The following is a 26,921-nucleotide window of genomic DNA, read 5'->3' on the forward strand; positions in this document are numbered from 1 at the left end:
TATCGATATAAACAATTGGTAATAAGTCAGGCCTCGGGCTGCATCGCGCGTGCGGTCATCCCCATTTCCGTAACCCAAAGTAGTTACGGATTTAATAGGCGTGCACCCAAACTACCGGGTTGTGTAATAAAAGCTGAGCGGCCATTTTCCCCGCTACGTAGAGCGAGTGCCTGGGGAGGGTGCATCTTGTCTGCAATATAGGAGCAGCATCTCCCTGCGGGTTTATCGGCAGGACAAGCCGTGCCGAGGACATTGTAGGCTGCATCCCTTGGTACCGTTGGAATATTAGCTGGCACGCGCCCGCAGTTGCCCTACCGCTTCGAGGCAGAGGCTTCGTTTGCCCAAGAAACGCTTGAGATTCTTTATTTTGGGCACTAATGGTGGATTCAAAGGTATGCTCAGAATTAGGGTCCCGTCCTGCTGTGGGCAGCCCAAGCTATTAGTGTGCATCGTTAACTGACAATGCCTTTGGAACGCGACTAGAAATGAATTGTTACTGAATTCTGGTATTTTGGTTTCTCGCTTTGTTTCCACTCCTCCTTTCTCCTATTTCCTGATTAAAGTCATCGGTGACTTGGTGCATTAGGACAAGCAGGGCTTAGCCCTACCCAGTGAAATGTCAAGCCGGTCTTTTTAAGAGTTTCCTCCAAAATCTCAAACCCATGCTCTTTTTTTGTCTCATGCATCTTTCCATAATACATCTGAAGTTAGTTTAGGGAGGGAGATAGTTCTGTCAATCTCCTATCCTCTTTACCACTCAGTCAACCTCAGTGCAAGAGCCAGGAGGTCCCGTCCAACTGTATCCAGGCAGAAAAACAAAATGATAGTACATGTGTATGTTAATGGCACTTAGACCTGATTTTACAGTTATTGCCCCTTCCTGCATGATGGTAATTTAGCCATACCTGCAGGTCTTTTCCAGTAAGACTAAGGAGGCAATACATCTGTTCTGAGCATGCTCAGAACTATTTCCTTGAAGGTCACACCTACAAAGTTCAGGGCCCAGCTGTGTACTTTGCAACTTTATTTTGGTAAACCCTAGATTGGAACTTTTCTAGGTTCTGGTGAACTGGAATACATAAAACACTGAGTGGGTGCTCTTATAGATTCCCATTATGTACAGCATTTGCTATTGGTGTTTCTGCCCTGCCCCCTTTCATTTTGGTAAAAGAGCAGCAGCGAATCCATGTATCATGCGGTAGGAGGCTTATATTCAGTGTTAGTCCTACTCAGAGTACATCCATTGCATTTACAGTGGTACCTTGGTTCTCAAACTTAATCTGTTCTGGAAGTCTGTTTCAAAACCAAAGCGTTTCAAAACCAAGGTGCGCTTTCCCATAGAAAGTAATGCAAAATCGATTAATCCGTTCCAGACTTTTAAAAACAATCCCTAAAACAGCAATTTAACATGAATTTTATTATCTAACAAGACCATTGATCCATAAAATGAAAGCAATAAACAATGTACTGCAGTCACACAATCAAATCAATCAATCAATCAGTAGCTGAACAGTCACAAAAACAACAAAAAGAGCCGCAAAAACAAAAACGCAAAATAAATACATTGCCAAAAACAGACAGACTTCAGTGTAACACTCAGAATGGAAGCCTAACACTCAAAATGGAGCACGTTCGGCTTCTGAAAGAAGTTTGCAAACTGGAACACTTACTTCCGGGTTTGCAATGTTTGGGTTCCAAGTTGTTTGAGTACCAAGGTGTTTGAGAACCAATGCACCACTGTAATGGACCTAAGATTCATTAATTTCAATGTGTCTACTCTGAGTAGGACTAACACTGCATACAACCAGGTGAGATTAGATTTCAGACTGTTACTGTTGTGGAAACATCTCATTAAATATAAACAGAGATAACTCATTGCAGAGACAGAAGCAGTCTGTGCATACTACTTACGGCATTTATTTCTGAAGCTCAGTTCTGAACCACGTCTCTCTGCTCAATTTAAACCCCCTAGTCTATGTCATGCTTTGATTGGGTAGAATATTACCTGCACCTCTGCTGTATTTCTAGAGCATTTAACTTTATGACTATTTTACAAAAAATATGTTCTTGGTTTTCATTTTGTTCTTTTAAATAAAATTCATTTTCAGATGAAGATTTTTTCCTTTTCACTCCCTCTATGCTATATTGCTAATCACAAACAAAAAGTTCTCTTTAATAATATGATACTTAACCATGCCAAAGCCCAAATGCAACCCTGGAACAAATGGAAAAAGAAGATTGTGCCTTTAAATATATATCAGTGAGTCAGACTTCACACACAGGATTATGTGGAAAGGCTTCCTTGTCATAGGGTGTGGAATTCAAGCAGGCTGGAGACTCAACACTTCTCATTTTAGAAATTTTGGCCAGCGTGTCACCAGGATAGTTTTCCATTTTGGGGCTCAGCGGTATGTACCATTACTTCTTGTAAAGCTGCATGGAATGAGATTGCTCAGTGCTACTCACTTTGCCACCCCTTTTTATCTCCTCCATTATCTCCTCTATTAATTCCACAATTTAAACCCTACTTTTCTTCATAAACACATGAAAAGCAGCTTACAGCAAGACCAAAACACAGTAACCAGAATAACCTAAATGTTACTAAAATCAATGTCCTATAAGAAGAGGAGGATAAAATAAGTTAAAATGCAAGGGGATAAAAACATTTAATTTCTGCTGGAAGCTCAGCGGCATTAAAAGGTCTTAGGAACATGCTATAAGCTTAAGAGAGTGTTTATGTGGCTTTCAAGAATACAAATGTATTTGTATAGTATGCTACATACAAATAAATAAGTAGAATACCAGTTGCTGAAGCCTATGACTAGGAGAGTGCTATTGTGCTCATGTCGTGTGGTCTCATTCAGCAGCACTTTCCCTACGTACTTAAAAGAAGTTTCACTGATCAGGAATCATTCCAGTTGCTTAAGTTTGCAAACTAAACATTTCAAAACACTGGCATTTGAATTCAATGAAGGATATGCAGTGTGTCCTATATATTAATCTGATGCTCTCAAATGAAATGAAGGACTTTCAAAAAAATAAGGGCGCCTTTTGGGGAGGGCAATACAATAATCCTTCCACTTGTGAAGGGACAAAAACCTCAGAATCAACCAGGAAATGAGAAACTTTGCCAAAGATCGAAAGGCTGTACTCCTGTGCTTTTAAACTACTTCATACATGAACTAGAGTTAGTGGGAAGTGAGGCGGCGGGACCAAATTGTTCAAGTTTGCTAGCGGGACCAAATTGTTCAGGTAACCCTGCTTAGAAAGGCGGAGGATGCTCTGTCCTTACTCTTTGTCCTCTTCCCCCCTTTTTTACCAAAAAGGGTGGAAAGAGCATGTAATAATAATAATAATAATAATAATAATAATAATAATAATAAATAATAATAATAATTTATTTGTACCCCGCCCATCTGGCTGGGTTTCCCCAGCCACTCTGGGCGGCTTCCAACAAAGACCAAAAATACACTAAAATGCCCCAAAGGAGATGCCCCAAGGACCTCGGTGGAGCTTCCTTCCTTCCTGATAAGTGTGCATAGGATAGAAGGCTTGCTTGAAGCATTACTTAACGTCCTGCTAAAGTCTGAATAGCAAGCAGTGGGGAGTTTGAGAAAGCAGCCAGGCAACTCCTGACACCAACTGCTGGGCAACACCCTTCTTGGGTGCTTTTTCCTGGCTTGGGTATGTTCTTTAACTGCGACAGAGCTTGCTTGCCTGAATGGAGAGAACAATGTATGTGTGGAGAAACCAGTGTTTTTTTTAGGGGGGGAGGAAATGCAGGGGTACGCATACCCCTAAACATTTTGTGAATTTTGTCCTTTTGTCCATTTACTGTATTTATTTTTTCCGATTTGAACTATAAAATGGGATTTTCTTGAGTCAAAATGAGAGTACCCCTAAACATTTTTTTAAAGAAAAAAAAAGCACTGGGAGAAACCTTTACCATTTGTGTGGCTGGAATTATGTAGGGTACTGGATGAAAGATATAAGGCTGTGTACATACCATACGTTTAAAGTATGCCTCCCCCGCCAAGAATTATGAGAATTGTAGTTTGTTAAGGGTCCTGGGAATTATAGCTGTGCAACAAGTTTCTTACAGTTCAGAATATTCTCTTTTTTTGAGGGGGGGGCCCTGTTCTTTAAATGCATGGTGTTTATGTAGCCGTTGTCATGTATTATACTCACCCTTGATTTGCACTCTGTTTCCCACAAAGGAATACAGCTCTCACAGAAACCTCATCCAAATCATGACATGTATAGATGTCCTCTGGGGAACTCTTCCTGCACTACATGCACAGCTGTCAACTTTCAGATTTGAAAATAAGGGATCAGCAGCCTCGAAAATAAGGGATCAGTAGCCTCACCTGTCCCAGGGACAGTCTACGGGATATCTAACAATCCGGGATAGCAGTGGGAGGCAGTGGGAAACGGCGCTGGAATAAGGGAGTTTCCTGCAAAAAAAGGGAAGGTTGACAGTTGACAGCTATGCTACATGACCATACAGGCCCAAACATGGGAGGGCTTCATCGTGCCCACTAAAAGCCTCCACCGCCCCCTTTTTTCCGCACTGCGCAACATGCGAAAGAGGCCACAAACCACACAAGCAGGCCGTACAATTGATTTTGGGGCAAGTACAGAAACAAAAACTTTGCACCCAGGCAGGTCCTTTCAGAAGCTGTGAATGTGGGGTGAGGGTGAAAACTAGAGGCAGGGCTCACTTTCCCACTGGATGTCCCACGCGTCCTGCCCATCTGTATTTACTCATGGAAGAAAGGCACTCTGCACTTGATCAGGAGCCACGTTTCCCTTCATCCGCTTTATGAAAAGCAATGGCAGATGCAGGTCCCTTAACACCAACTAAGCCCTGACTCCACCATCATTGCCTTCTGAGTAAATAAGACTTAGCATTACAACCGCAGCTTATTATTTTTTTAGGACCCGTCTTATTTTGTTGCTTTGAACCGTTTTTAAACGTTGTGCTTAAAATATTGCAACCTTCAGGCGAAGAGTGGGTAATTAATAATAATAATAATAATAATAATAATAATAATAATAGGAAACGAGACCCACTGAACGCAAACGGGTACTTTTCTACGCAAACGTGTGGAGTCCCTGGTGGAAGAAACCGAAAGGCCCTGCTCTTAACATAGTGCCAACCCACTTCGGCTCACGCCTCGGCCATTGCCCTTCCGCCACTGGAGCGCTCTTTTCCTACAGGAAACCCCTCCGCCCTCATCCTCCTCCGCGCCTGCGCCTGCGGACGGCGCCGATTGGGCGAGAGAGGCCGTATATAACCGCGGCGCAGGCTCTGCCCGGATCTCTTGTTACGGCCGCCATTTTAATATTCTGCTCGGCTTCGCTCGCTTGTCCCTTCTCTCGTCTTGTCTCTGTGTGTGTCTGTTGTGCGCGCTTCTTCTCGGCCCTTCTCGGCCATGGAGGACAACACCGACTACGGCAGCAGCAACAACAACAACGCGGGCTCCGGCGCCGGCGGGGACGACTTCGCCGAGGGCTCCAAGATCAACGCCAGCAAGAACCAGCAAGATGACGGGTACGAAGGGCAGCCGAGCAGGTGGAGGAAACCAGCCTCGCGGCGTGGCGAGGGGAGGGGGGAGGAAAAGAGCGAGGGCGCCATTTTGTCCTGTAGGAAAAGTAAATGGCGGGAAGGAGGGAGGGGGGGAACTGAGGCGGCTCGGCCACGTGACTAGGCCGTTCCCACGCGAGCGCCGCCTCCCCGGGCCCCTTTTGTGTGTCCTTCGCTCCGCCCCCCGCCCGCTCGCGCGTTCGGCCTCGGCTTCCAACTGGGCGGAGCCGAGAAGGTGCCCGTTAAGGCGCCGTGACGCAAGCGGCAGCCTATGGGGGAGCGCGGTGGGCGGGATCAAGGAAAGCTGGCGCTACCGCCGCGTGCGCCGTGTGGGAACCGGGGAAGAGTAGTAAGGGGCGCCTGTTTTGCTTGCGGGGAGGTCCCAGGTTCGATCCCCACCGGGGGGCTAAGGAGAGACTTGCCTGCTCTGCAGCCCTTGAGAGCCGCTGCCAGCCAGTGTAGACTTCGTTGTGGGTCAGGGTCTCAAGGCATCTTGCTGGGTTCTGGGCGCACTTTCTCCCTGCCGAGGCTGCGCTCATCACAGGATTGCTACGCTAGTGCATTTTGCTTCACTTACATATATTTCGTTTCTGTCCCACCGTCCCCCGCCCCGTAAGGCGCTCGTGGTCCCCTTTACCCTTCCATTAAGTTTAATCGCCACAACAACAACCCTGTGAGGTAGGTTAGGGTGAGAGAGCAAGTTGCCGAGGGGGGATTGGAACTCTCCCAGGCCCCGGTCCTGTGTTTCTCAAACTTGGGTCTCTGGATGTTGTTGAACTACAACTCCCATTGTCCCTAGCTAGCAGGACCAATGGTCAGGGATGGTGGGTCTTCCAGCTGTTGTTGGACTATAACTCCCAAGTTGCAGAAACATTGCCCTACTCCCAACAATCATAACTGCTGCACTTTGCCTGGCAACAAATAATAAATTATTATTATCATGCAACATCACTCTTGGATGTAGTTGTCTTCTTTGGTGATCACTCGTAACCGAGTAAGATTGCTTTACATGAATATGGTCTTAACGGTGTGACTGTGGAGGCCAATTCTGGATCCGTACATCCTTCCACAGTGGAGTCAGAGGTTTCAGGTGGTAGTTGATCACAGTAAGGATTTGCCAAACTGTGCCTTTCTCTTAGCACATTTCTCCTTTTCTGAGTTCTGCTTCTTCAAAGGCCATGATGCCTTTGGTAAAGGCTGTTCTCCAGTAGGAGCGCTCACAGGCCAGTGATTCTCAGTTGTTGGTGTTTATACTACATTTTTAAAGATTTGCCTTGAGAACGTCTTTAAACCTCTTTTGTTGTACAAACCTTCTGATGATGCTGGATTGCAATTCCCACTATTCCTGGGTGTTGGCCATGCAGGGCCACATAGTTCTCTAAGGCCTTATCCCAGTCACCTGCAATATGAAATCCCCATTGACCTACCTTTCAGGGCTGTTAAGACTGAGAGCATGGTTAGTTATCTGCACTTTCATGTTATCCTGCATTTCGAGTTTTCTTGAAATGTATCATCGTTGCAAGACTATTCAAAGCTGATAGTTGTCCTTACTTATTATGCAAGTTTCCTGCTTCCAGGGAAGGATGTCTAATGTCATTCTTTCTGTCCTGATTCCATTCTAAGCTCAAGATAGGATGAGCAGTTAATCAAACATGTACCTTTCATTCCTGTTGCAAAGTCTTAAATCAGGATAGATTGTGTTTGCCTGCAAATAACATCCAATCCATATACTTTTACTTGGAAGTAAGTCCCATTTAAACAAAATAAGCTTCACACTAAGCATGGCTAATACTTTCTTTGCGTGAATGAAAGTGTAATAGAGTTTCTATAGGCATGTATTTTAAACCATATATACATTTACTGTTGTGTAGAGGCATTAGAATTTACAAGAGTTGTCATAATCTCAGAATAGACACAGAATGTGTTCCGCTTCATGAAAATGTTAACCTATACTTGGCTACTCTTGTATTTGGGCTTTTTGAGATTAAAATGCTTTCTCCCCCAAATAATGGAAAATAAAGATAACATTGTAGATCAGCATTGAGAACTTTATGCCCAGCTATTCCCATGGTAGGGATAAGAGATAGGACTTTAATATATAAAAATGCAAGGACCTTTACAGTCACCTTTGCTTACAGTTTGAACCACATATGCAGGACAAATCAGTAGAGCAGTGTTCTGAAGGATCCCCTTTACACCAAAAATGAGGTTTTGGATTTTTCTTACTAACTTGTGACTGTACATCATGTGACATGTTTTAGTTTTTCTAATTTATGTGGAATACAATAGAGACATGGTAAATGAGTTGGGGCAATCAAGCATAGTTGTCTATCTTGCTTAATAATTTTGTTCTGTATTGGTTAGTGTAATTGCCTTACTTTAAATTTATTAGCTACCTTGCACATGGAAAGTCAAAACATACATTAAATGTATAATGTTTCGGGAAGGTATAATTTAATCAAATCTCTGTCCTTTCATTGCAGTAAAATGTTCATTGGAGGCCTAAGCTGGGATACGAGCAAAAAAGATTTGACAGAGTATTTGTCTCGCTTTGGAGAAGTGGTGGACTGCACAATTAAAACAGATCCTGTCACAGGGAGGTCTAGAGGCTTTGGCTTTGTGCTTTTCAAAGATGCTGCCAGTGTTGAGAAGGTATGTAAGTCTTGGTGTTAAATGGCCATAAGTAGCATCTCTGAATACTTATGAAATATTTTCATTTTCTGAGTCTGAATTTGAACTCGTGTATTTTTAGGTTTTGGAACTGAAGGAACACAAATTGGATGGCAAGTTAATAGATCCCAAAAGGGCAAAAGCTTTAAAGGGGAAAGAGCCACCCAAAAAAGTGTTTGTTGGTGGACTGAGTCCAGATACATCTGAAGAGCAAATAAAGGAATATTTTGGTGGCTTTGGAGAGGTATAATCTTTGTTGTTGTCTTTGTCTAGCATTTTTTCTGCCTACAGTTGAGGGGTATTTTGTGGCATACTTACTGGTAAAACATTGCTTGTTCTAAATTGTACAAGAAGCCTGCAACTTGTGCACATTTAACTTGTATGCATTCAGCTTTACATGCTTGGCCAAATTTAAAAAGGGTTGGGCACCCAGTAAAAAGAACGTGGCAATCTCATCCACCATTGCACCCAGTGTGTTTTGACTGTAATTTTGGCTTTAGGCACGAACCCCAAAAGTTGTGGGCTTACTGTAATATAGTAGTTTTGAATGACACTGTCTGCATTTGCATACAACAGTAAGCTAGACCTGAGTGAGCAGTGTTTCCTGGTCACTCCTTTATTTTGATCCTCTGGCACAATCAGGATTAATGTAGGAGGGAGCTTTGACATCTCATTATGTCCAAGTTAGGGATCAGAGTTTGCTGCAAGAAGCTATGATCAGTAAAACTGATTCAAAATAGGCCAGAAAGTCTGGCTTATTATGTGCAGATGTGACCTTTGAGTAGCTTGATAGCTTTACTCTTGGGGTCGTTGACTTTGAGAGCTTACAGTGGGAATAAATGGGAACAATTTGAGAGTTGCGTTTACAATGGAAGTAGGGGCATGGGTTCGGATTTTTACACTATTCAGTTAAGACTTCTCGCAAGCTGCCTAAAATATTAATTATTGGTCGATGCACTGTAATGCATCTGGTGCTTAAGAGTAACATAAGGAAAAGATGATCCTTGTCTCAAAGAATTTGTAGTCTAAATTGCATCAATGAGGTAAAAGTAAGAGGGGTGAAGGAAGGACTTAAGAGGGTAACAAAAAGAATGAGGGAAGAGCATTGGATGAATGTGAGTAAATGTAGCTTGAGTTCGATCAGAGTCCAGGGGAAGGATTTGAGAGCATGTAGAAGTTAGAGATTTAGTTTTAGGCATGAGGGTTTGCAAAAAATGGGATGATAGAGGTTGGAAGCTGGAAGAGTGAAGGTATATACACATTGCAAAATAGGGCCAAGAGGATGAAGGAAGGCTGTGTTGGCTGGGACTGATGGGAGTTGTAGATCAAAACACACGGAGAGCACTAGTTTGGTGAAAGCTGACATTGGGTTAGGTTTTACAGCTTTTAACTGTGATTTTCAGATAGAAAATATTGAGCTTCCCATGGACACGAAGACGAATGAAAGAAGGGGTTTCTGTTTCATCACATACTCAGATGAAGAACCGGTAAAGAAATTGTTGGAAAGCAGATACCATCAAATTGGTTCTGGAAAGGTATTGCTTTGTGTTTGTCACTGGCATCTTCTCTTGCATGCAAGAGCGATGATAGTTCAGAATGTTAAGTCCTTCGTTTATGTAGTATTACAGTTCTGCACTTTTGTTTTCATCTAGTGTGAGATAAAAGTAGCACAGCCCAAAGATGTATATAGGCAGCAACAGCAGCAACAGAAGGGAGGCAGAGGCGCTTCATCTGGTGGGCGTGGTGGTTCCAGAGGACGTGGCAGGGGTGAGTGTGCTTTAAATCTTAACTGCTGAAATGTGTCTCCAGAAACCATCTGAATCAGGAATTGCAACCTGAGGGGGTGTTCTTGGAGTGATACTACATTGTAAGACTGAGGGGAGAGATGGTTCTACCTTTTTTTAATTTGGGAGCCTTTGTAGCTGAATATTAGAGTAAAAATGTTTTAAATACAGTGGCTTTTAATTTTTCTCTAACATAAAATAAAAAGCAGTTCTAAAGATTTCATGTCATAATCACTTTATTTTAGGTCAAGGTCAAAGCTGGAACCAAGGGTATAACAACTATTACGATCAAGGATATGGAAGTTACAACAGTCCTTACAGCGATCAGAGTTACAGCAGCTATGGTGGATATGATTATTCTGGGTACAACTACCCAAGTTATGGCTATGGACAGGGATACGCTGACTACAGTGGTAAGCCTCTTTTCTTTCAACATTGCCTCTAGTTCATACTATAGATTTTGGGTAGTTTTATGGTCTTTCTCATCCTGGCATCTATGGGGCAGGTATTGCGTATTTCTTTATGGATTTTTAGTTGTGGGAGTTTCTAAGAGTTGTGGGAGTCTGTATTGAAACTGATAGAGGTTTGTGTAATTATCTGTAACGATTCCGATAATAGTTTGGTACAGCATCTTTTGCGTATCCTGTGGTTTTGAGATGGACTTTGAAGCTGCAATTTCTCTCCTGAACAGGACAGCAAAGCACTTACGGAAAGGCATCCCGAGGTGGCGGTAATCACCAAAACAACTACCAGCCATACTAAAGGAAAACCTGGAAAGAAACAGGTGTGTATTGAGTGAAAGTGTCACCACCCATATGTCTAATCTAATTTAAAGATCAATAGACAAACAAGTATAAACCACTTTTCTTGGATAGCCTTTTTCTAAAAAAAACTTTTTTAAAAAACGTGTTTTGAAATGTGTTTTTAAAACTTCTTTACTTTTAAGTGTCTATAGATCTTTAACTCTGTAAAAGGTGGTTCATCGTCCTTAGTACTTCAGAGAAACATAAGAGTTTTTCTGCTTACATTGTGTGCCAGGTGGTGTAGAGGAATAATTAAACTTAATAGAAGTGTTAACCAACAGGTAAAGTACTGAAATGGGTACAACTTAAGCAAAACAAGATTGTTGTCTTCTAACTCTGACATTATACCTTGTTTGTACCCGCCAGCGGGAACTTCATTGCAGGCCGTGTGTCACCCTGACCACGTCTATCTCTGGGGGTCGCACGTTGCAGGCAGAGCGCAAGGCATACACCAGAAAACGCTGTCCTGTGGTATGGTCTCTTCCAACTTCATGTACCAGCGTAAAGATTAAAGTGGAAAACTTCAGACTTTGGCTTCTTTTTAAAAATCTTTGAAGATTTAAGTGTCTTAACTTAAAATGGTTTTTTACAGGAGTTAAAGTGCATAAATGCCTTTACAGCTTAATCATTTTTGGTCTTCTGTTTAGTGTTGTATATCAATTGTGGAACCTCGTTTTAAGTGTTCGTTCTTTAAGATTTAATGCTTGCTTTTTTCTTTTATAGCTATTAGTGAATTCTACAAACCTAAGCGAACTTTTAAATCTGGAAACATTAAAGATCATATGCAGATGGCAGCTTCTATTTAATCACTTGGCTAACAATAATTTTCCTTGTATTGCCACTTTCTCTTTCCCGCTAGCAGTTGAAGCCGTGAAAGGCTCTTCTACAGCTTGGTTTCTAGTAAACCAAGAACTTCCTTGCTGAGTTTCTACAGTTCTTTGACATAGCTCCATCATTTGAGCTGAACTGGGACGCCTGGGCATGTAAAGTGCAATTGGGTCATCAGAAATATTTCATGTTGACAGAGATGCATATGATCTTTAACAGTGAAGCGAGGAATAAATAGAGGACTTAAAGCAGTTCATGAAAATGGACCTTTTAAAAACGATTGTAAATGTTGCACTAGTCTCATAATGTTTTTTGTCTTGGTTGTAGGTAGATTCTACAGCAAAGCCATCTTGCAGAACATCAGGACTGACTGGAGGGTGGTCTTCGTGACATGAGAGATTATTTTGTAAAAGACTTTTAGTGTATGACACAACAGTGTCCAACTGTACATAGCGGCCGAATAGTTTTCTTTATGGTTTTTACTTTTTGTCCTTTTGTCATCTGTGTTATGATGCCAATGTGGTTCTTGTGTTTATACAATTTTTATTTGTATTTCTTTGTTGAATGACTCAAATAAAAATGCTTATCTTCTGTGAGTGCTGTCTTCAGCATTTTGAGAATACCACGGTGGTTGTATCAGGCTCAAGAATACCATTAGGTACTTGTGAGCAATATTGCAACATGTTAAACCCACACAGTGTGTGCTAGAGAAATGCAAGGGTTTGTGTGTCTCAACTGTATTCCATGCTGTACTGCAACATGATTCTATCACCGACGTTTTCATTTAAAAAATGAAGAGACTATTGATTATAGAAGCAAGTGTGATCTTTTATGTTGATATATAGTCCCTAATCTATGTATGATGCAGCTGCTTGGAGGAAAGTCATCTTTTTTCTTTGAAAAACACTGAACAGAGACTGAAACATACCCTAGGTTTACTGAAAATGGTTGGCTGGTCGTTTGGGTGGTTTTTTTTAAAAAAACATTTGCGTTGTAATTAAGTTGTGCAACTAAGGTGTTTTTACTACTAAGGAAGACAAAATGCTGTTTCATTAAAATACAACAAACTGATCTAATCAAAAGTTTTAAGTACTAGGAGGGATGTTTGTCCATTGCTCATGCTTTGACACCGACTTGGCAGTTGCAGCCAATACAGTCTAGTCTGCTGCTGATAAACACAATGGGATGATGCAGTGTGTCTACTTAGCCTTAGTTATGATAATGACAATCCCTGGCATAAACACTAGGGCTTTCAAATGGAATCTAAGAACTTTGTCTGATCTTTGAAAAACTAAAGGTATGAATAGTGTTTAGTCTCTCCATCCCCCTGAGCTTTGTTTTCTTGTAAACGAGTAGGCTGTGTCTAAGCAGTCTTTAGATTGCTACAGCCCAGTGACCTTAACAGTAAAAGGAATCTAAGAAATGGAAACGAGTGCTAGTCAGCAGGAAAAGCAAACCCTATGAAAATCAGTGCCTGGGGAGTTTACTCCATGAGTACTTGCCCTTTCATTATTGTTCCCTTATCTAGTATTATATGGTATTTGTGGATGTGGCTTTTTCAGTGCTGCATTCTTTCTATATAAAAGAATATATTAAATAATAATAAAAACGATAGTCTGGGTTTTATGAGGCAAGAGGCTCTTTCTCATTGAGACCAATCAAACTGTCAAGTGATCTCACCTTACCCTAATGTTGAGTGGTCACCAAAAAGGACCTCTGACCATGATAGTAATTGAGCAGTTTATATAATGGTGCACATAGTTTCAATGTCAGTATGCAATACAGTACATGTAATCTGAGAGGGAATCCTACTTTCCCATTTAAAAAAACTTTCCCCTGGGTCCTGCTCATCCTTAGAAGTTGCCACCAGTTCTTTCAACAGAGCCAGCATGGTGTAGTGGTTAAGAGCGATATGGTGAACTGGATTCGCTTCCCCGCTCCTCCACATGCAGCTGCTGGGTGACCTTGGGCTAGTCACACTTCTCTGAAATCTCAGCATCACTCACCTCAGTGTTGTGGGGGAGGAAGGGAAAGGAGATTGTTACCCGCTTTGAGACTTCTTAAGGGGAGTGAAAGGTGTGATATCAAGTCCAAACTCTTTTTCAAAACTACAGTAAGTCTCAGGTCCTATGAAGGTAAGGAAGCTGCCATATGCCCTAGTCAGACCACCTGGCTATTCAGTAATAAATTTCCTATGCTGATTTGCCTCTATCTGGAAATGCCAGAGTTTTATCAAATTTCTAAACCATACAAAGATCACAGAGCAGGTTACAATATACTGTAAAACAAAAATAGCATAGTAAAAACCATTTGCCCCCCCCCCCGAGTTTAAAAGGCTATGCAGTCGTACCTTGGCTGTCGAATGGAATCTGTTCGGGAAGTCTGTTCAACTTCTGAAAATGTTTGACAACCAAGGCACAGCTTCCGATCGGCTACAGGAGCGTGTTCGGGAGCCAAAACGTTCGAGTCGCAAGGTGTTCGGGATCCAAGGTACAACTAGATTGTTTAATTAGCCTAAGGCCTGGGAAAAGAACCATTTATTTGCCTAGTGTACAAGGATATTTAATGAGAGCCCCTGGACATCAGGAAGAGAGTTTGCCCTTTAACATGAGACTTTGATGCAAAGCATTCTCTCACTGACAGACTAGCATGTTCCCCTTCATAAACTAAGGGTCTTGTATATTTTAAAGACAACTAGTTTAGAACTCTAGTTTCATAGAATGCAGTCTTTCAGATTCAGTAAGTCAGCCAGTAGGCAGGTGTGTACAATACTGGGAGGGAATTGTAAGCAGTTCAGAAAGAAATGAAATGCAGAAAAGAACAGTGATAACTACTAATTAAGACTGACAGTTCACAAGAAGCTGTTATTGATAAATCCTGGCAGTGTTACTAAAAACTTGTGAGCCAACCCAAAAGTGACAGCACTGAACCTCTTGATGAATTTAATTCATGTTAACTGTCTCCTCTTGAAGTTCACTTGTTCCAGTATGGCAATCTGCTCTGTGCCACCTGTGAAATTCCTGTATTTAAAAAATGCTCTGTTTGTACACAATGCCCCAGATTCAATATCCCCAGCATCTCTAGGCCAGACTGCGAATATACGGAGTCAAAAGAGAGCTGACAGTATTGTTTTACACACTATAATCCAGGCTGCTATGCAATTTTGGAGGTGCTTAGTACAATATTGCCTGTCGTTTAATTTTAAAATGTGTAATTGCTTTCAGATTTGCACAGGGATGGTCGTTTCAGTCTTTAGAGCAAAAACGAAGGGCCTCGTGGCGCCTTAAAAGAGGTTTATTATGGCACGGGCTTTGGTGGACCACAGTCCGCTTTATCAGGTGGATGAAGCTGATGCTTTTTGTTTTTTTAAAAAAGATGGTATTTTGATAAATAAAAGTGGGTACTGGGCATGTCTCACAAACCCATCTCGTGTCTTTCTCGCATCTCATACAGCACTGCACAAAGCGTTTCTCATCGCTGAACGTGTTATGGACGCGCGTGGGATTGTTCACAGGATCGTTCGCCTGTTACATGCGGGCGGAAATTTGCAAACGCAATAAATGCAATAGTAAACGGTTCTGGTCGTGCAGGCAGTGCAAGATCCGGCGTGTTCACAATGCAGGACAGCTTTTTTTTTTTAAAGTACTTTTAATTAATTTTTCATTAGTAACAGGCCACATTAATACAATACCAAATCATAATACAATCAAAAGAGCCAATTATTCAGTTCCGAATTAAACATTTTTGGATGACTTCCCGTGTTCTGATTATCAGGAGTTGATGTGATGCCTTGGTCCTGCTCCAATTCTCTTAATTAGTCCAAATACAATAGTTCCGATCTTAATCCTTTAGCAGGTCTAATCCAGGACACCCTTGAGCCGCCGCCGCCTCCTGCCCTTCCCTCTCCTCCTGCGAGGGAGTCGCGCGGCCCTTTCTTCCCTCCAGCATTCCGGAGAGACCCGCTCCCTTTGGCTGAGACCCTCGCGGGATCTCCGGCTCCGAGACCTCCTCTTTCACGGAATGGCGGCGCTTCTGTGACAGGAATAAAGGGAGTCCGAGTGGCGCTCCGAGTTCTTCGTTCTGTGGAATAAACCTCCTACATCCGGGGTTTGTGTTGTGAGGCCTGTGATGGCGGCCTTCCTATTGTCTGCTGCTCCCTTATTATTCACTCCCCGCCCTTCAGTTTTAATTTATTTATTTATTTTATTTTATTTCAGTTTTATTTTATTTCAGTTTTGTAATGTCTTGTTAAAACTGCTGCGGACCTGCGTTTTTTTGTTTTTTAAACTGCCCTGGGATCAAATGAGGGAAGCTGAGGCAGTCGTAACGAATAATAAATAAACGCAGTAACAACAAACAACACGACCGAAGGGGCTGACTAGACTAGCGGAATAGAAAAGACGCCACGCCGCCGCCGACGGCCGCTCTAGCTCCTCCGTCCGCCCGCGTCTCTATGGTTTTCTCAGCCAAAAGCGATCTCAAGGCGAGGGAATGCGCGCGCACGGCGTGAGGGAGGGAGGGAGGAGAGAAAGAAAACTGGGGCGTCGGTCACGTGGCCGCGCCGCCGCATTCCTTCCGTCGGCCATTTTAGGTTGGGAACCATCGAGGCGGCGCCATTAAAGTGCGAGAAAGGAGGGAAACGCCAGCAGCCCGCGCTTGGCACGTCGTCGTCGCCGCTGCCGACGCCGTCGCGGTTTTCGTCGCGGTCGGGCAGCGCAGCCCCTACTGACTCCTCTCCACCCCCTCCCCGCGCCTCGCAGGATCCCGCCTTCTTCTCCCTCCCCCCCTAAACCTTCGGCGACCCTCCTCTCTCCCTTTTCGGCCGAGACACCATGTCGGAGCAGCCGTTCGCCGGAGATGCCGCTGCCGCGGAGGCTTCGGAGCAGGCCGAGCAGCTTGAAGGGGCCTCGGGCAACGGAGGAGGCGGCGGCGGCGCCGCCGAAGGAGGTGGCGGCGGTGGAGGAGGCGGAGGCGGCGGCACAGGAGAATCGGAGGGAGCGAAAATCGACGCGAGCAAGAACGAGGAGGATGAAGGGTAGGCGAGCGGGTGGAGGAGGAGGAGGAGAATAACGACGGTGGGCCTCATCCCGCCTCGCGTTGACCCGCCTGCTTACTCCCGAGTCGGGAGAAACGTAACCGGCGGCGTTATTTCCTAGGGGAACCTCCTTTCCCGCTCCCCAAAATTGGCACCTCAGTGGTGCTTCGCTCCGCATCTCCCCCGCTTCCCCTCCCCCTCCCCGGGTAATGTTAGGATGGAGAGGTGCGAGTCCCCCGGGGAGGAAGGAAACGGGGGTCGTGGACGCGCATCTCGCCCCCAATTTTTTTTTATTGGTTTTTACAACATTATAAAGAAACAAACATACAAGACAAGCAAACATAAATCATAGCCTTGTTAAATATTACTCTTATTAACATTGTTAAGTGACTTCTTCGCTTCACTGTTTTCAGTTAATTTAACTTGACATATCTAACTAAGTAATCATTAAATTTTGTCCATTCTTCCTGATCTGGTGCTTTTATCTGATGGCTTCCAAGTCTAAGCGGGCGAGCGGCGCTCCTGCGCCTCGGGCGACTTCCGAGGAGCAGCTGCCTGTTGCAAGAGCGATCTCTTCGTTTCGTAGCCTTACTTTGCTTCGCATACGGGGGGTGGGGGTGGGTTGTGCGTGTGTGTTTCTGGTTTTATGGCCCTCGAGACCTTGCCCGTAGGGTCTGCGTTAGCGAACCCCGCGTGGCTTCTTTTATATATATATATAAAGAAAGAATGGCCCCCGTTTGCTTCGGCAGCCCTGCCGACTTTGTAAGGGAGAAGAGTTGGAAGCCATCCTCGGGTTGCAACGGAGCAAAATGCATCTAATGCAGAGGGGGCTGCATGGTGCGAAAGTGGATGCTCCGGTGTGCATAGTCTGGGCGCTATAAACATGCACTAAAACTGCAGTGTAGAAGTGGCTGTCAAATGCAGACGATGCCTTGTAGTCTTTATGAATGAGCCCTGCTGTTTTTTTGTTTTTGTTTTAGCCCGGGATGCATGAAAACAAAAGAGTTGTATCGCTGAGAGTAGACAGTCACAAGGCTCATTGTTTTCGCTGCAGATGGACTTGCGCTGCTACCTCGCTAGAAATGACGCGAGTGGAGCCCATTCTGTGCAAATTTTCAGTTGTGTATTGTGCAAAAGACAGTCATATAAGCTCATGCAAGAGCTTGATGGTACACATTCTGTAGCTCTCAAAACGAATGTGAAGCTTTCCACTGAGCCCTCTTTTGTCTGGTCATGAAACCTACTTTTTACTTGGTGGTCCCATGGCATTGTCTTTATCTGTGTCTTGTGTTAGTGGCTGCAGAGATATGTGGAAATCCTGGGTGAAAAGCTCATCCCCACTGTTTATAATGAGGGTATCCACTATCTGGCCGAAGGTTGCATTGTCTTTCAGTGGATTAGGTTGGTCACCTAAGCAGCTTTCTTACTCTGAGACTTTTACAGTGTGGAAAGGATAACACTATGTTCCCTCAACTAATGTATATTGCATGTCTTATGTAATGCATGGGAGAAAATGTTAACAGGATAGCTGAGCAGTATCCTTTTGTAGCATATACATAAGTAATTTGCTCTGGTGATAGCCATTCATTCATTTGTACCTCCAAGCCTAGAGTTTTGTAATGTGGTTTACCAGGGGATGACTTTAAAGGGTTCTATTTATTAGCTTGTAAAATAAGAAGCAAAAGGTAGCCATGTTCCCACATATGGGGGAAGAAAGCTCTAAAATCCACAGTTGGACAATATTTTTATTAGGACTAGCTAAAATGTAACAAAAATGTGGCAAGCTTTTTTGAGTTCTGGATAACTATAGCAAAACAACAACATCATAATAAAACCACAACTTAAGAGACAACAATATATATATATATATATATATATATATATATATATATATCACAGAACTAAGCAGCTGCCAAATACATACTTTAAAGTGACCAACTGTAAAGCCAGATCTTTAAAACTGGGACAGAAGAAAAGCCTTAGCCAGATGCTGAAAAGACAGCAAGTTGGGTGCCAAGTGGCCTCCCTAGGGAAATTATTCCATAGTGTTGGGCTCAAAAATACTGCAGCTCTCCTGGCTGGGCTATGTTATTGAGATAGTGCTAGTTAAGGCATAGTAAGTGACCTAAATCACTGGGACTCAGCATGATGGTCTCTGCTGCTATTTTATGTGATGATACTAAGTTCAAATATGAGCATGCATTTGCTATTAGCATTAAGACTGGGCTGTTGAAGAGTGCATAGACTGTCACTCAACTGTGGAGCACTCTTGCCTTTGAAACTAAGCAAATGATGGTTCCTGGTTTATACAATACTGAATGAGTGCCACTGAGAACCTTAATAATAATTAATAATAATAATTTTATTATTTATATGCCGCCAGTCTGGAAGGCTTACAACCTATCTAAAACCATAATAAAAACGTCAGTCCTTAAAAACTTCCCTAAACAGGACTGCCTTCAGATGTCTTCTAAAAGTCAGGTAGTTGTTAACCTTGACATCTGAAGGGAGGGCATTCCACAGGGAGGGGGCCACTACCGAGAAGGCCCTCTGCTTGGTTCCCTGTAACTTTACTTCTCGTAGTGAGGAAACCAGCAGAAGACCCTCTGAGGAGAACCTCAGTGCCCAAGCTGAGCGATGGGAGTGGAGCTGCATGGTTAACCACTTGTGTTAAAGCTGTGTTCACATAGGTTGAACCAATTCCTTTCTGGGTAGCTGTTTTACTGCCATAATATATAAAGCAGGCTGTAGCTGACTTTTGAGCATCTGTACATGTGAGTAGTTTTTTTTAAAAAATGGGCTTTGCTCGTGGTCTTTGGAAATAATTGTAACCCCATATTTATGCCTCTTGCCTTCTTTGGTCCTAAAATGCTGTCTTGGCATGACTTAATTAGCAGGAATAATTTCTTCCTATACTTGTGAAATCTTTTCATTTCTGGCCTTGCCTAATACAGTAGTAAAGAATGTACTAATGTCTACAAGATGATCCAAGGGGATTCCTGCACTGCTAGTAATCTTGTTTTCTGTTTGATAAGGATAGCAGATGTGCAGCTGGATAGCAGTTTCATTTTGTACTGAAGTGCTCTGAATCTGTGAAACTCATTTATGCTCTAAACCTGAAATGGGTTAACAGTCAGAACTTCCAGAAGGGAGCTCCGAAAATTTTAATACTTTTAAAGATGCTCAGTGTTATTCGTTAGACTAGTGTTTCTCAAACTTAGGTCCCCAGCTGCTGTTGGACTACAACTCACCATCCCTGAACACTGGTCCTGCTAACTAGGAATGATGGGAGTTGTAGTCCAGTATAAGCTGGGCACCAAAGTTTGAGAAACACTGCATTAGGCATTCCGTTGTCTACTAGATTACAATTATTGGACTTCTTGCCTGGAAACTGTAACAGTTAAACCTGTAGGAGTTTGCATTCCAGGTGTGGTTCTCTAATGCACCAATATCTTCAGTAAGAAGGGAGGCCTGCACCACAATATTATCAGTAAAGGCAGCTGTTCAAATAGTACATTTGAGTTGTATCTTCCACTTGGAGTGCTCAGAGCACCATAGAACAAACCAAACTTGTAAGTATCCATTCACTTGGTATGTTCTTAATAACCATGTGCAGGTGACAAGACAGGGAAGACCTTGACAGTTCAGTGGTGAAGTTCAGTGTATCACAAATTACTGAGCATGAACAGCGCAGTACAAAGGTTGTATACTAGCAGCCTCTGTCAAATTATTTGCAAGATTGTAACAAACATATGCCAAGTTAGTTTTTTTAATACAATCATTAAAAAGAGATTTTTTTGGGGGGCGCTGGTAACTTTGTATTCCACATTCACTTACATACCTGTCTTCAAATTTATTTATTTTTGCGTGAGCTTATCTTGAAAATAGCTTCAGGAAGCCTGCAGCTCTTATGATTTCTCTTACTGCTCTTAATTAGCGCTCAGCCTTCTGGGTGGTTCTTTTTATGTGAAAGTTGCAGCTCAAAGATGGGATGTTACTTCTAGCAGCAGCCCATATTGCATCACATGGTGTTTCAGGCACAGCTGCAGTTATAAGGTGCAGCCTTAAGATAAGGAAATCCCTGACTGAATGCTAGGTGGTGAAGGGACAGCCTCCTGAACAAAGTTAGTACGTGCCTTTTTCCGGTACAGTTACAACACTGGGAGTTGGTCAGTGGGCTGTTTCCACCCCTTTCCCTGTTTTAATCTCAAAACAATTTAGGCTAACCCTTCCCCCAAGCTCTGGCTTACTTAACTATTATTCACTGTTCATTAACTCTGTCAAGCACTTTTCTGTGGGGATTGGTGGACATGTCTCAACCTCTTTGCTTGGAAAAGTAGCTCCTGGGTTACATACTTGATTTGGGAGAGGTCTGTCATCATTGAAAGCAGTGCTGTCTTGTGTGAAAATCATTGTAATCACAAAACTAGTTCATATAGGACTTCTGCAGCTTTGACTGTCATACTTTTTTTTTGGTCTTGGAGCCTGCTACTATAATCAACCTGACTAGTTTGTGCACTTCATTGCTTTTATACCATACAAACATTCATGGGGTTGGATTCAGGCTTCCCATTAGTGGAAGGGTTGGGGTTAACTTTACTAATTCCTCCTTTCCTTTCTGCAGTTCCCACGCCCTTCCCCTGAGATCTGTTCCAGAGAGAGGGAGCTCTGGAATAGCATTGAATGTTGCTCTGGAGGCTTAAGACGGAATTGGTGAAACTTTCCTCCCCCCTTTCCCTTCCTCAAGCAAGAGCATCCACTGCAATCCAATGGGTTGCAGAAGGGCCTTGATCCAGTTCATTGAAGTATATTCACTCACAAATTAGCAGAACTGGAACTAACGCATCATTAGGATTCTTGATGCTTAGTGTAAAGCTTTTATTGTTGACATTCTGCATTTTAGGCAACTGGTTTGTATTTGCACTAGCCTGTAAGAAACCCAAACTGTTCACAACAGAACAATAGAATCAGCCAGCTTTGGATGTGGAATTTAAATAGCACCAGCCAGTTTATGTGGTTACTTCCATGCCAAGATGGCAGCGCTATGTGTTTAAGTAATGTTCTAGCTATTAGAAGTATGTTGGGCTGCTGAGGTGGGTGTTACCTTGGGATATGCTGGGGTGGTAAAGGGGTGTAGGGTTTTGCTTTTACCGCAGCATTCTTGTTGCAATTCTGATTTGTTTCAGTAGTGTATTCATTATAAAAGGGGTGTGTAGCCCTTTTTCAGATGGCTTGCCAGTTGTCCCTCAGACTGCTTGTTTTGGCAGATACCTAGGTCTATGGGTGTGGGGTGGGAGAGAACGACAGGCATTGTTTTTGGGGTGGGTTGTCTAATGGCTATTCACATTGCTCTGCTTACTGTTCTAGCAAAGCCCACTAAAGTCTGGACGTCTGAACATTTGTTTTCTTCTGCAGGAAAATGTTTATCGGTGGCCTCAGCTGGGATACTACAAAGAAGGATCTTAAGGATTACTTCACGAAATTTGGTGAAGTTGTAGACTGCACCCTGAAGTTAGACCCAATTACAGGGCGGTCCAGAGGCTTTGGCTTTGTGCTGTTCAAGGAAGCTGAGAGCGTAGACAAGGTATGTGTTCAAGACGCTTTGTCATTGTTGCAGGAATTCAGAAAAGGTCTTTGCTAGTTCTTGCTGAGTATCCATGGAAATATAGTTTAAGATGCCAAGTTTTTATGTTTTATTTTTTTACAGGTCATGGATCAGAAAGAACACAAGCTGAATGGAAAAGTGATTGATCCCAAAAGAGCAAAAGCAATGAAAACAAAAGAGCCAGTTAAAAAGATTTTTGTTGGTGGGCTATCTCCAGATACGCCCGAGGAAAAAATAAGGGAATACTTTGGAGGTTTTGGCGAGGTAAGTCACCTGCCCTGTCTGTTTATATTGAGTTAGTTTGGTAATTCCCCTACCTCCAGAACTGCTCAGAGTGGCTGATAGAATCTCCTGAGCAACTTTAGGGTATGTATAGCAGTGGGGAAGGGAAATAGACACTGTTAGATACCACTCATACTTATTCACGACTTCCCCCAAAATATTTTTTGGAAAACAGTTTACTGACAAAAATGGGGGGGGGACTTTTTTTTGGGGGGGGAGGGCATCACTGTAGGGCTAGTTTGACCCCCTGTTCAAATGCAGCCGTTGGGAATAATGAAACTCATGACAGTGGATGCACCTAGGAGATCTCTGCTTGGTATTCCTTACAGAGGCAGCTCTGAGAAAAGGTCCAGCTACCCAATAAGAAAGCTGTCCCTTCGTGGTACTTTTAATCTCTTGTTTGCATGTAATTTTTGCTATGCTGCTATACTTTTTGGTGCTTTGTTTTCTCCACATTCTTACTACCAGTTTCTATCCTGGCCTCAGTTTGAGGACATATAGTTCATCCCTAAGAACTATCCTAAAGCAGGTGCTTATTGGCTCCTATTGTCTTCCCCCTACACATCAGTTTAAAAGCTGTGTTGTGATGTTCTGGATGTTACAGTTGTACTGGGGCTAATTTGTTTCCAGAGCAGTAGAGTACTGCCAGCTTCACTGAAATCAATGGGAGGCTTGCCCTGAGTTCAGCAGGATGTGGAGTGCACTGTTTATTACTGTTTCAGAACAAACCATAGCCTAATTGACTCAGCCAATAAAAGTTCAAATTAAATATTAGAGTAGTAATATACTTAAGACAAACTGGTTGAAATTTTGCAGTTGTAGGCCAGTTTCTTTTGAGAGCCTGAGATTTGATATGTATTCAGAATTCTACTGAAGTACGTTATACTCCAGGCATTTTTCTGTAATGGTTAAATTGGCTCTGAACAATTTAATGCTTCTGCAATTAGCATAGTTTTCTTTCAGTAATTTAGTAATTCATGGTGGGGCAGGGTTACCTCTGGGCACTTTCCTGGATGCAGAGGCTTATTTCAAACATTGCAGCAAACCACGAGCAAGGAAGCTTACTGTGACTTAGTATGATGTGTGAATGGACAAATCATAGTCATACACTCTGAAGGCCATTTTGCCCAGAGACTTGGGTCTGGAGCAGGAAAACGGCTGTAAATAATGGCTTCCTTGCACTTCAGTTCAGACTATAGTTTGGTTTCTAATTTACAGTTCATACAATCATTGATGGTCATGTTTGAATTTCAGCTGACTACTTCCATCCTATATTGTTTTTATTTAATATGAACTTTGAAACAACGCTCTTTGTGTGCTCTTAGCTACAAGCTGTTCAAAATACATACTTTTGTGTCATCTGTGTATCTCTTGATCAGGTGGAATCGATAGAACTTCCCATGGACAACAAAACAAACAAGCGTCGTGGTTTTTGCTTCATTACTTTCAAAGAAGAAGATCCAGTGAAGAAAATTATGGAGAAAAAATACCACAACGTTGGTCTCAGTAAAGTATGTTTCAAGCTATGATTCCAAAGCACCTCCTCTTTAGAAAGAGAATCCTGGTTTTGCTTGGTCAGTAACAGCCAGTTCTTATCAAGACAGAAGAGTAGACAAGAAAATACAAAGGGAGGAGTCACTGGTGGATGTTAGGGGTGAAACGTTTGTTTAAAAGCATGCATGCACAAACACACACACACAGCTGTTAGAAAGATTTACAACTCTTCTGTTTTGAAAAAGTACTTATATGGGATGCGGGTGGCGCTGTGGTCTAAACCATAGAGCCTAGGGCTTGCCGATCAGAAGGTCGGCAGTTTGAGTCCCCACGACGGGGTGAGTTCCCGTTGCTCGGTCCCAGCTCCTGCCGACCTAGTAGTTCGAAAGCACGTCAAATAGGTACCGCTCCAGCGGGAAGGTAAACAGCGTTTCTGTGCGCTTCTCTGGTTTGCCAGAAGCAGCTTAGTCATGCTGGCCACATGACCCGGAAGCTGTATGCTGGCTCCCTCGGCCAATAAAGTGAGATGAGCGCTGTAACCCCAGCGTCGTCTGCGGCTGGACCTAACGGTCAGGGGCCCCTTTACCTTTTATTGCTCCTTTATAGCTGCGTCTTTCCCTGTCCCACACAGGTGGGGCATGGTATTGTGAAAATGGCCTCACAAGCCAAATTGTGAGCAATTAGGCCCTCGAGCCAGAGGTTCCCTATCTCTGGGTTACGCCATTCAGTGTAACATTGCAAGCATTTAAACTTCAGTTTATGCTGGGGAGTTCATAACTACCTTTGGAAACGGTATTTATCTCTTCTTAAAGAGCAATCCCTCTTTTGCCAGTGACTGGTAGATAGGCTTATTTGGAGCTTGTAACTTCCCACTAAAATGACATAGTTTCCAAAACGGAAGCTAGTTGTCGCTTACCAGCAAACATTTTCCTGGTTAAAAAGATTAAGTTAAAGCTCCTGAATGTTGAGCGGTGCCTCTATACCTCTTCAAAGCTCAATTCTTACTAGTGTTTTTGTGAAAATGAAGATTTAGCACAACTGTAATATAGCTGCAGTTTTTACTTGCTGTAAGTTTTGTTTAACTGGAGGTGCCAACTCATTCCTTAAATTGCATTGCTATTTTTGATTAATTTTGTAGTGTTTAAGTAAATGGGCATTGAACCTGAAAGAGCTGCTCACTTGCACTTTGCAGAAATAACTATTACTTACCATTCTTTCAGTGTGAAATAAAAGTAGCGATGTCAAAAGAACAGTATCAGCAGCAGCAGCAGTGGGGAACACGAGGGGGATTTGCTGGAAGAGCTCGTGGCCGAGGTGGAGGTAAAATTTTTATTTAACTGGCACTTGATACTTAATTCCAGTACCTGCTCGAAGATCTGTTCTCTCAAGTGCATGTTTCTCAGCTTTCTGTTTTAAAAATTCACCAAACATCTCTGTGAACTCAGTGTGCCAACATGATCTACAGCTCCTGGCCCTAGCTTCCCTTCTTGGTGAAGGCATTGAATCTTTTTATATTAACTGACAGTCAGTTTCAAGAATTCAGGATTACAAGGAACCTGAGTGGTTGCTCACGGAATAAAGTTATACTTCAACATAGTGGAAAGCTAACTCACATAGCTTGGTGTTTGGCACAATGTAGCTGTCGCTGAACCATACATAACACCCAGTCTACTAAAAATTAAAATAATTTACTTGGAAATTCAGTTCACTGATTTCAGTGGAATTCCTTCCAATTAAGTGTGCATAATAGCACTTTTATTTCAAAGACTTTAACCTTGCCAAAAAGGCTTCCAGAGCAGCTTACAAAGATCAGTAGTAAGAGTAGCACTTAAGCCATGAGGAGGAAAGAAGGAGAGAAGCAATTTCAGGCACCAGTTCTTACAGTGCAGTTCCTACAGTGATCAGCTTAGTTGGAAACTGTTCCAGTAGCCTGACAACTGAGAAAGGCCCAAAAGCAGCTAGGGTCTCAGCAGAAGGGATGCAGTAGCCCGGCTGCCTTGTAGAGTTTAGGACTGTTCGTTTTAGGCTATTCCCCCCCCTTCCCCCAGTGACCATCTGTTACTTCTGTTGCAGGCCCCAGTCAAAGCTGGAACCCCGGATACAGTAATTATTGGAACCAGGGATATGGCAACTACGGTGGATACAACAACCAAGGGTATGGTGGCTACGGAGGTTATGACTACACTGGCTACAACAACTATTACGGATACGGAGATTATAGCAGTAAGTGTAGAGAGGCTTTATATTTTGCATACCAGCAAATGCTGTTGATTCGGGTGGTGGCTACCAAATCAGAATTCAGGGTACTTTCTTTCTAGTGTCCGAAAGGCACAGCCGAGAAGCATTTAATGGAAAATGCTAGGCTTCTGTTTTTAGCAGAGGAAATCTGCTAATTTGAAAGGCGGACCATTTCGCTAATGGAACACTGCACTTGCGTTTTTGGAGCGCTCTTTTGGGAGCTGCCCTCAGGATACTTCTGCACTGCAGCCCTTCTGCAGCTCATTTGTTTTTTCCCTCCCTCGTTTTGTTCCTGTGTTGCTCTTTGGGCATTCCCCTAAAACAGCCAAGAAACACCAGAGGCGCGAGAGAGCCTGGAGGAGAAACAGGCAGGCTCAAGCAGAAAGCTGGTGCGCCTTCTCAAACAAAACTTTTAACTTGGAGGGTGGTAGACATTGTTCTTCACAACGCCTGCACACACATTCTCAGTGATCCTGGCAGAAAGCTACGATCTTTTAGATGACTTTCGGTGATAACGGTATTGATCAGGCATATAGTGACTTGTGCCCAGTCACTAGTAATCAAGAAGTGATATTGTTTTTGTTTTAAATAGGCT

At 43.0% G+C, this 26,921-nt stretch overlaps 2 protein-coding genes across 11 annotated transcripts in view; both read left to right on the forward strand.

Annotated features, from left to right (window-relative positions):
• Positions 1–156: 156 nt before the first annotated feature.
• HNRNPDL (heterogeneous nuclear ribonucleoprotein D like) lies at positions 157–12,268 on the forward strand. Of its 7 annotated transcripts, none has more exons than XM_083571773.1 (9): positions 157–392; positions 4,218–5,554; positions 8,071–8,239; positions 8,340–8,501; positions 9,661–9,792; positions 9,910–10,024; positions 10,287–10,454; positions 10,733–10,825; positions 12,000–12,268. In XM_083571773.1, exons 2-8 carry the CDS (start codon positions 5,436–5,438, stop codon positions 10,801–10,803), a joined length of 936 nt encoding a protein of 311 aa, XP_083427899.1. In that variant the 5' UTR covers positions 157–392; positions 4,218–5,435; the 3' UTR covers positions 10,804–10,825; positions 12,000–12,268. The 7 variants fall into 7 exon arrangements, 4 of the variants coding, with proteins under 4 accessions (XP_083427899.1, XP_083427897.1, XP_083427898.1 ...); XR_014538450.1 differs by lacking the exon at positions 157–392 and adding an exon at positions 11,211–11,315 and having other exon boundaries at positions 1,699–5,575; XR_014538451.1 differs by lacking the exon at positions 157–392 and adding an exon at positions 11,211–11,315 and having other exon boundaries at positions 1,699–5,575; positions 12,004–12,268.
• A 3,969-nt stretch (positions 12,269–16,237) lies between these two features.
• The window catches only part of HNRNPD (heterogeneous nuclear ribonucleoprotein D), a 14,007-nt gene continuing 3,323 nt past the window's right edge, over positions 16,238–26,921 (forward strand). Inside the window, exons 1-6 of one of the 4 annotated variants that reach the window (XM_083571755.1) lie at positions 16,238–16,707; positions 22,123–22,291; positions 22,415–22,576; positions 23,974–24,105; positions 25,309–25,408; positions 26,162–26,311. In XM_083571755.1, coding sequence (XP_083427881.1) covers positions 16,505–16,707; positions 22,123–22,291; positions 22,415–22,576; positions 23,974–24,105; positions 25,309–25,408; positions 26,162–26,311 — 916 coding nt within the window. In that variant the 5' untranslated portion in view covers positions 16,238–16,504. The remainder of the gene's footprint in view (positions 16,708–22,122; positions 22,292–22,414; positions 22,577–23,973; positions 24,106–25,308; positions 25,409–26,161; positions 26,312–26,921) is intronic. The other 3 variants (XM_083571754.1, XR_014538447.1, XR_014538448.1) reach the window with 3 other exon arrangements.

Source organism: Podarcis filfolensis (assembly GCF_964270895.1).
Source record: "Podarcis filfolensis genome assembly, chromosome: 9".
Lineage (NCBI taxonomy): Eukaryota > Metazoa > Chordata > Lepidosauria > Squamata > Lacertidae > Podarcis > Podarcis filfolensis.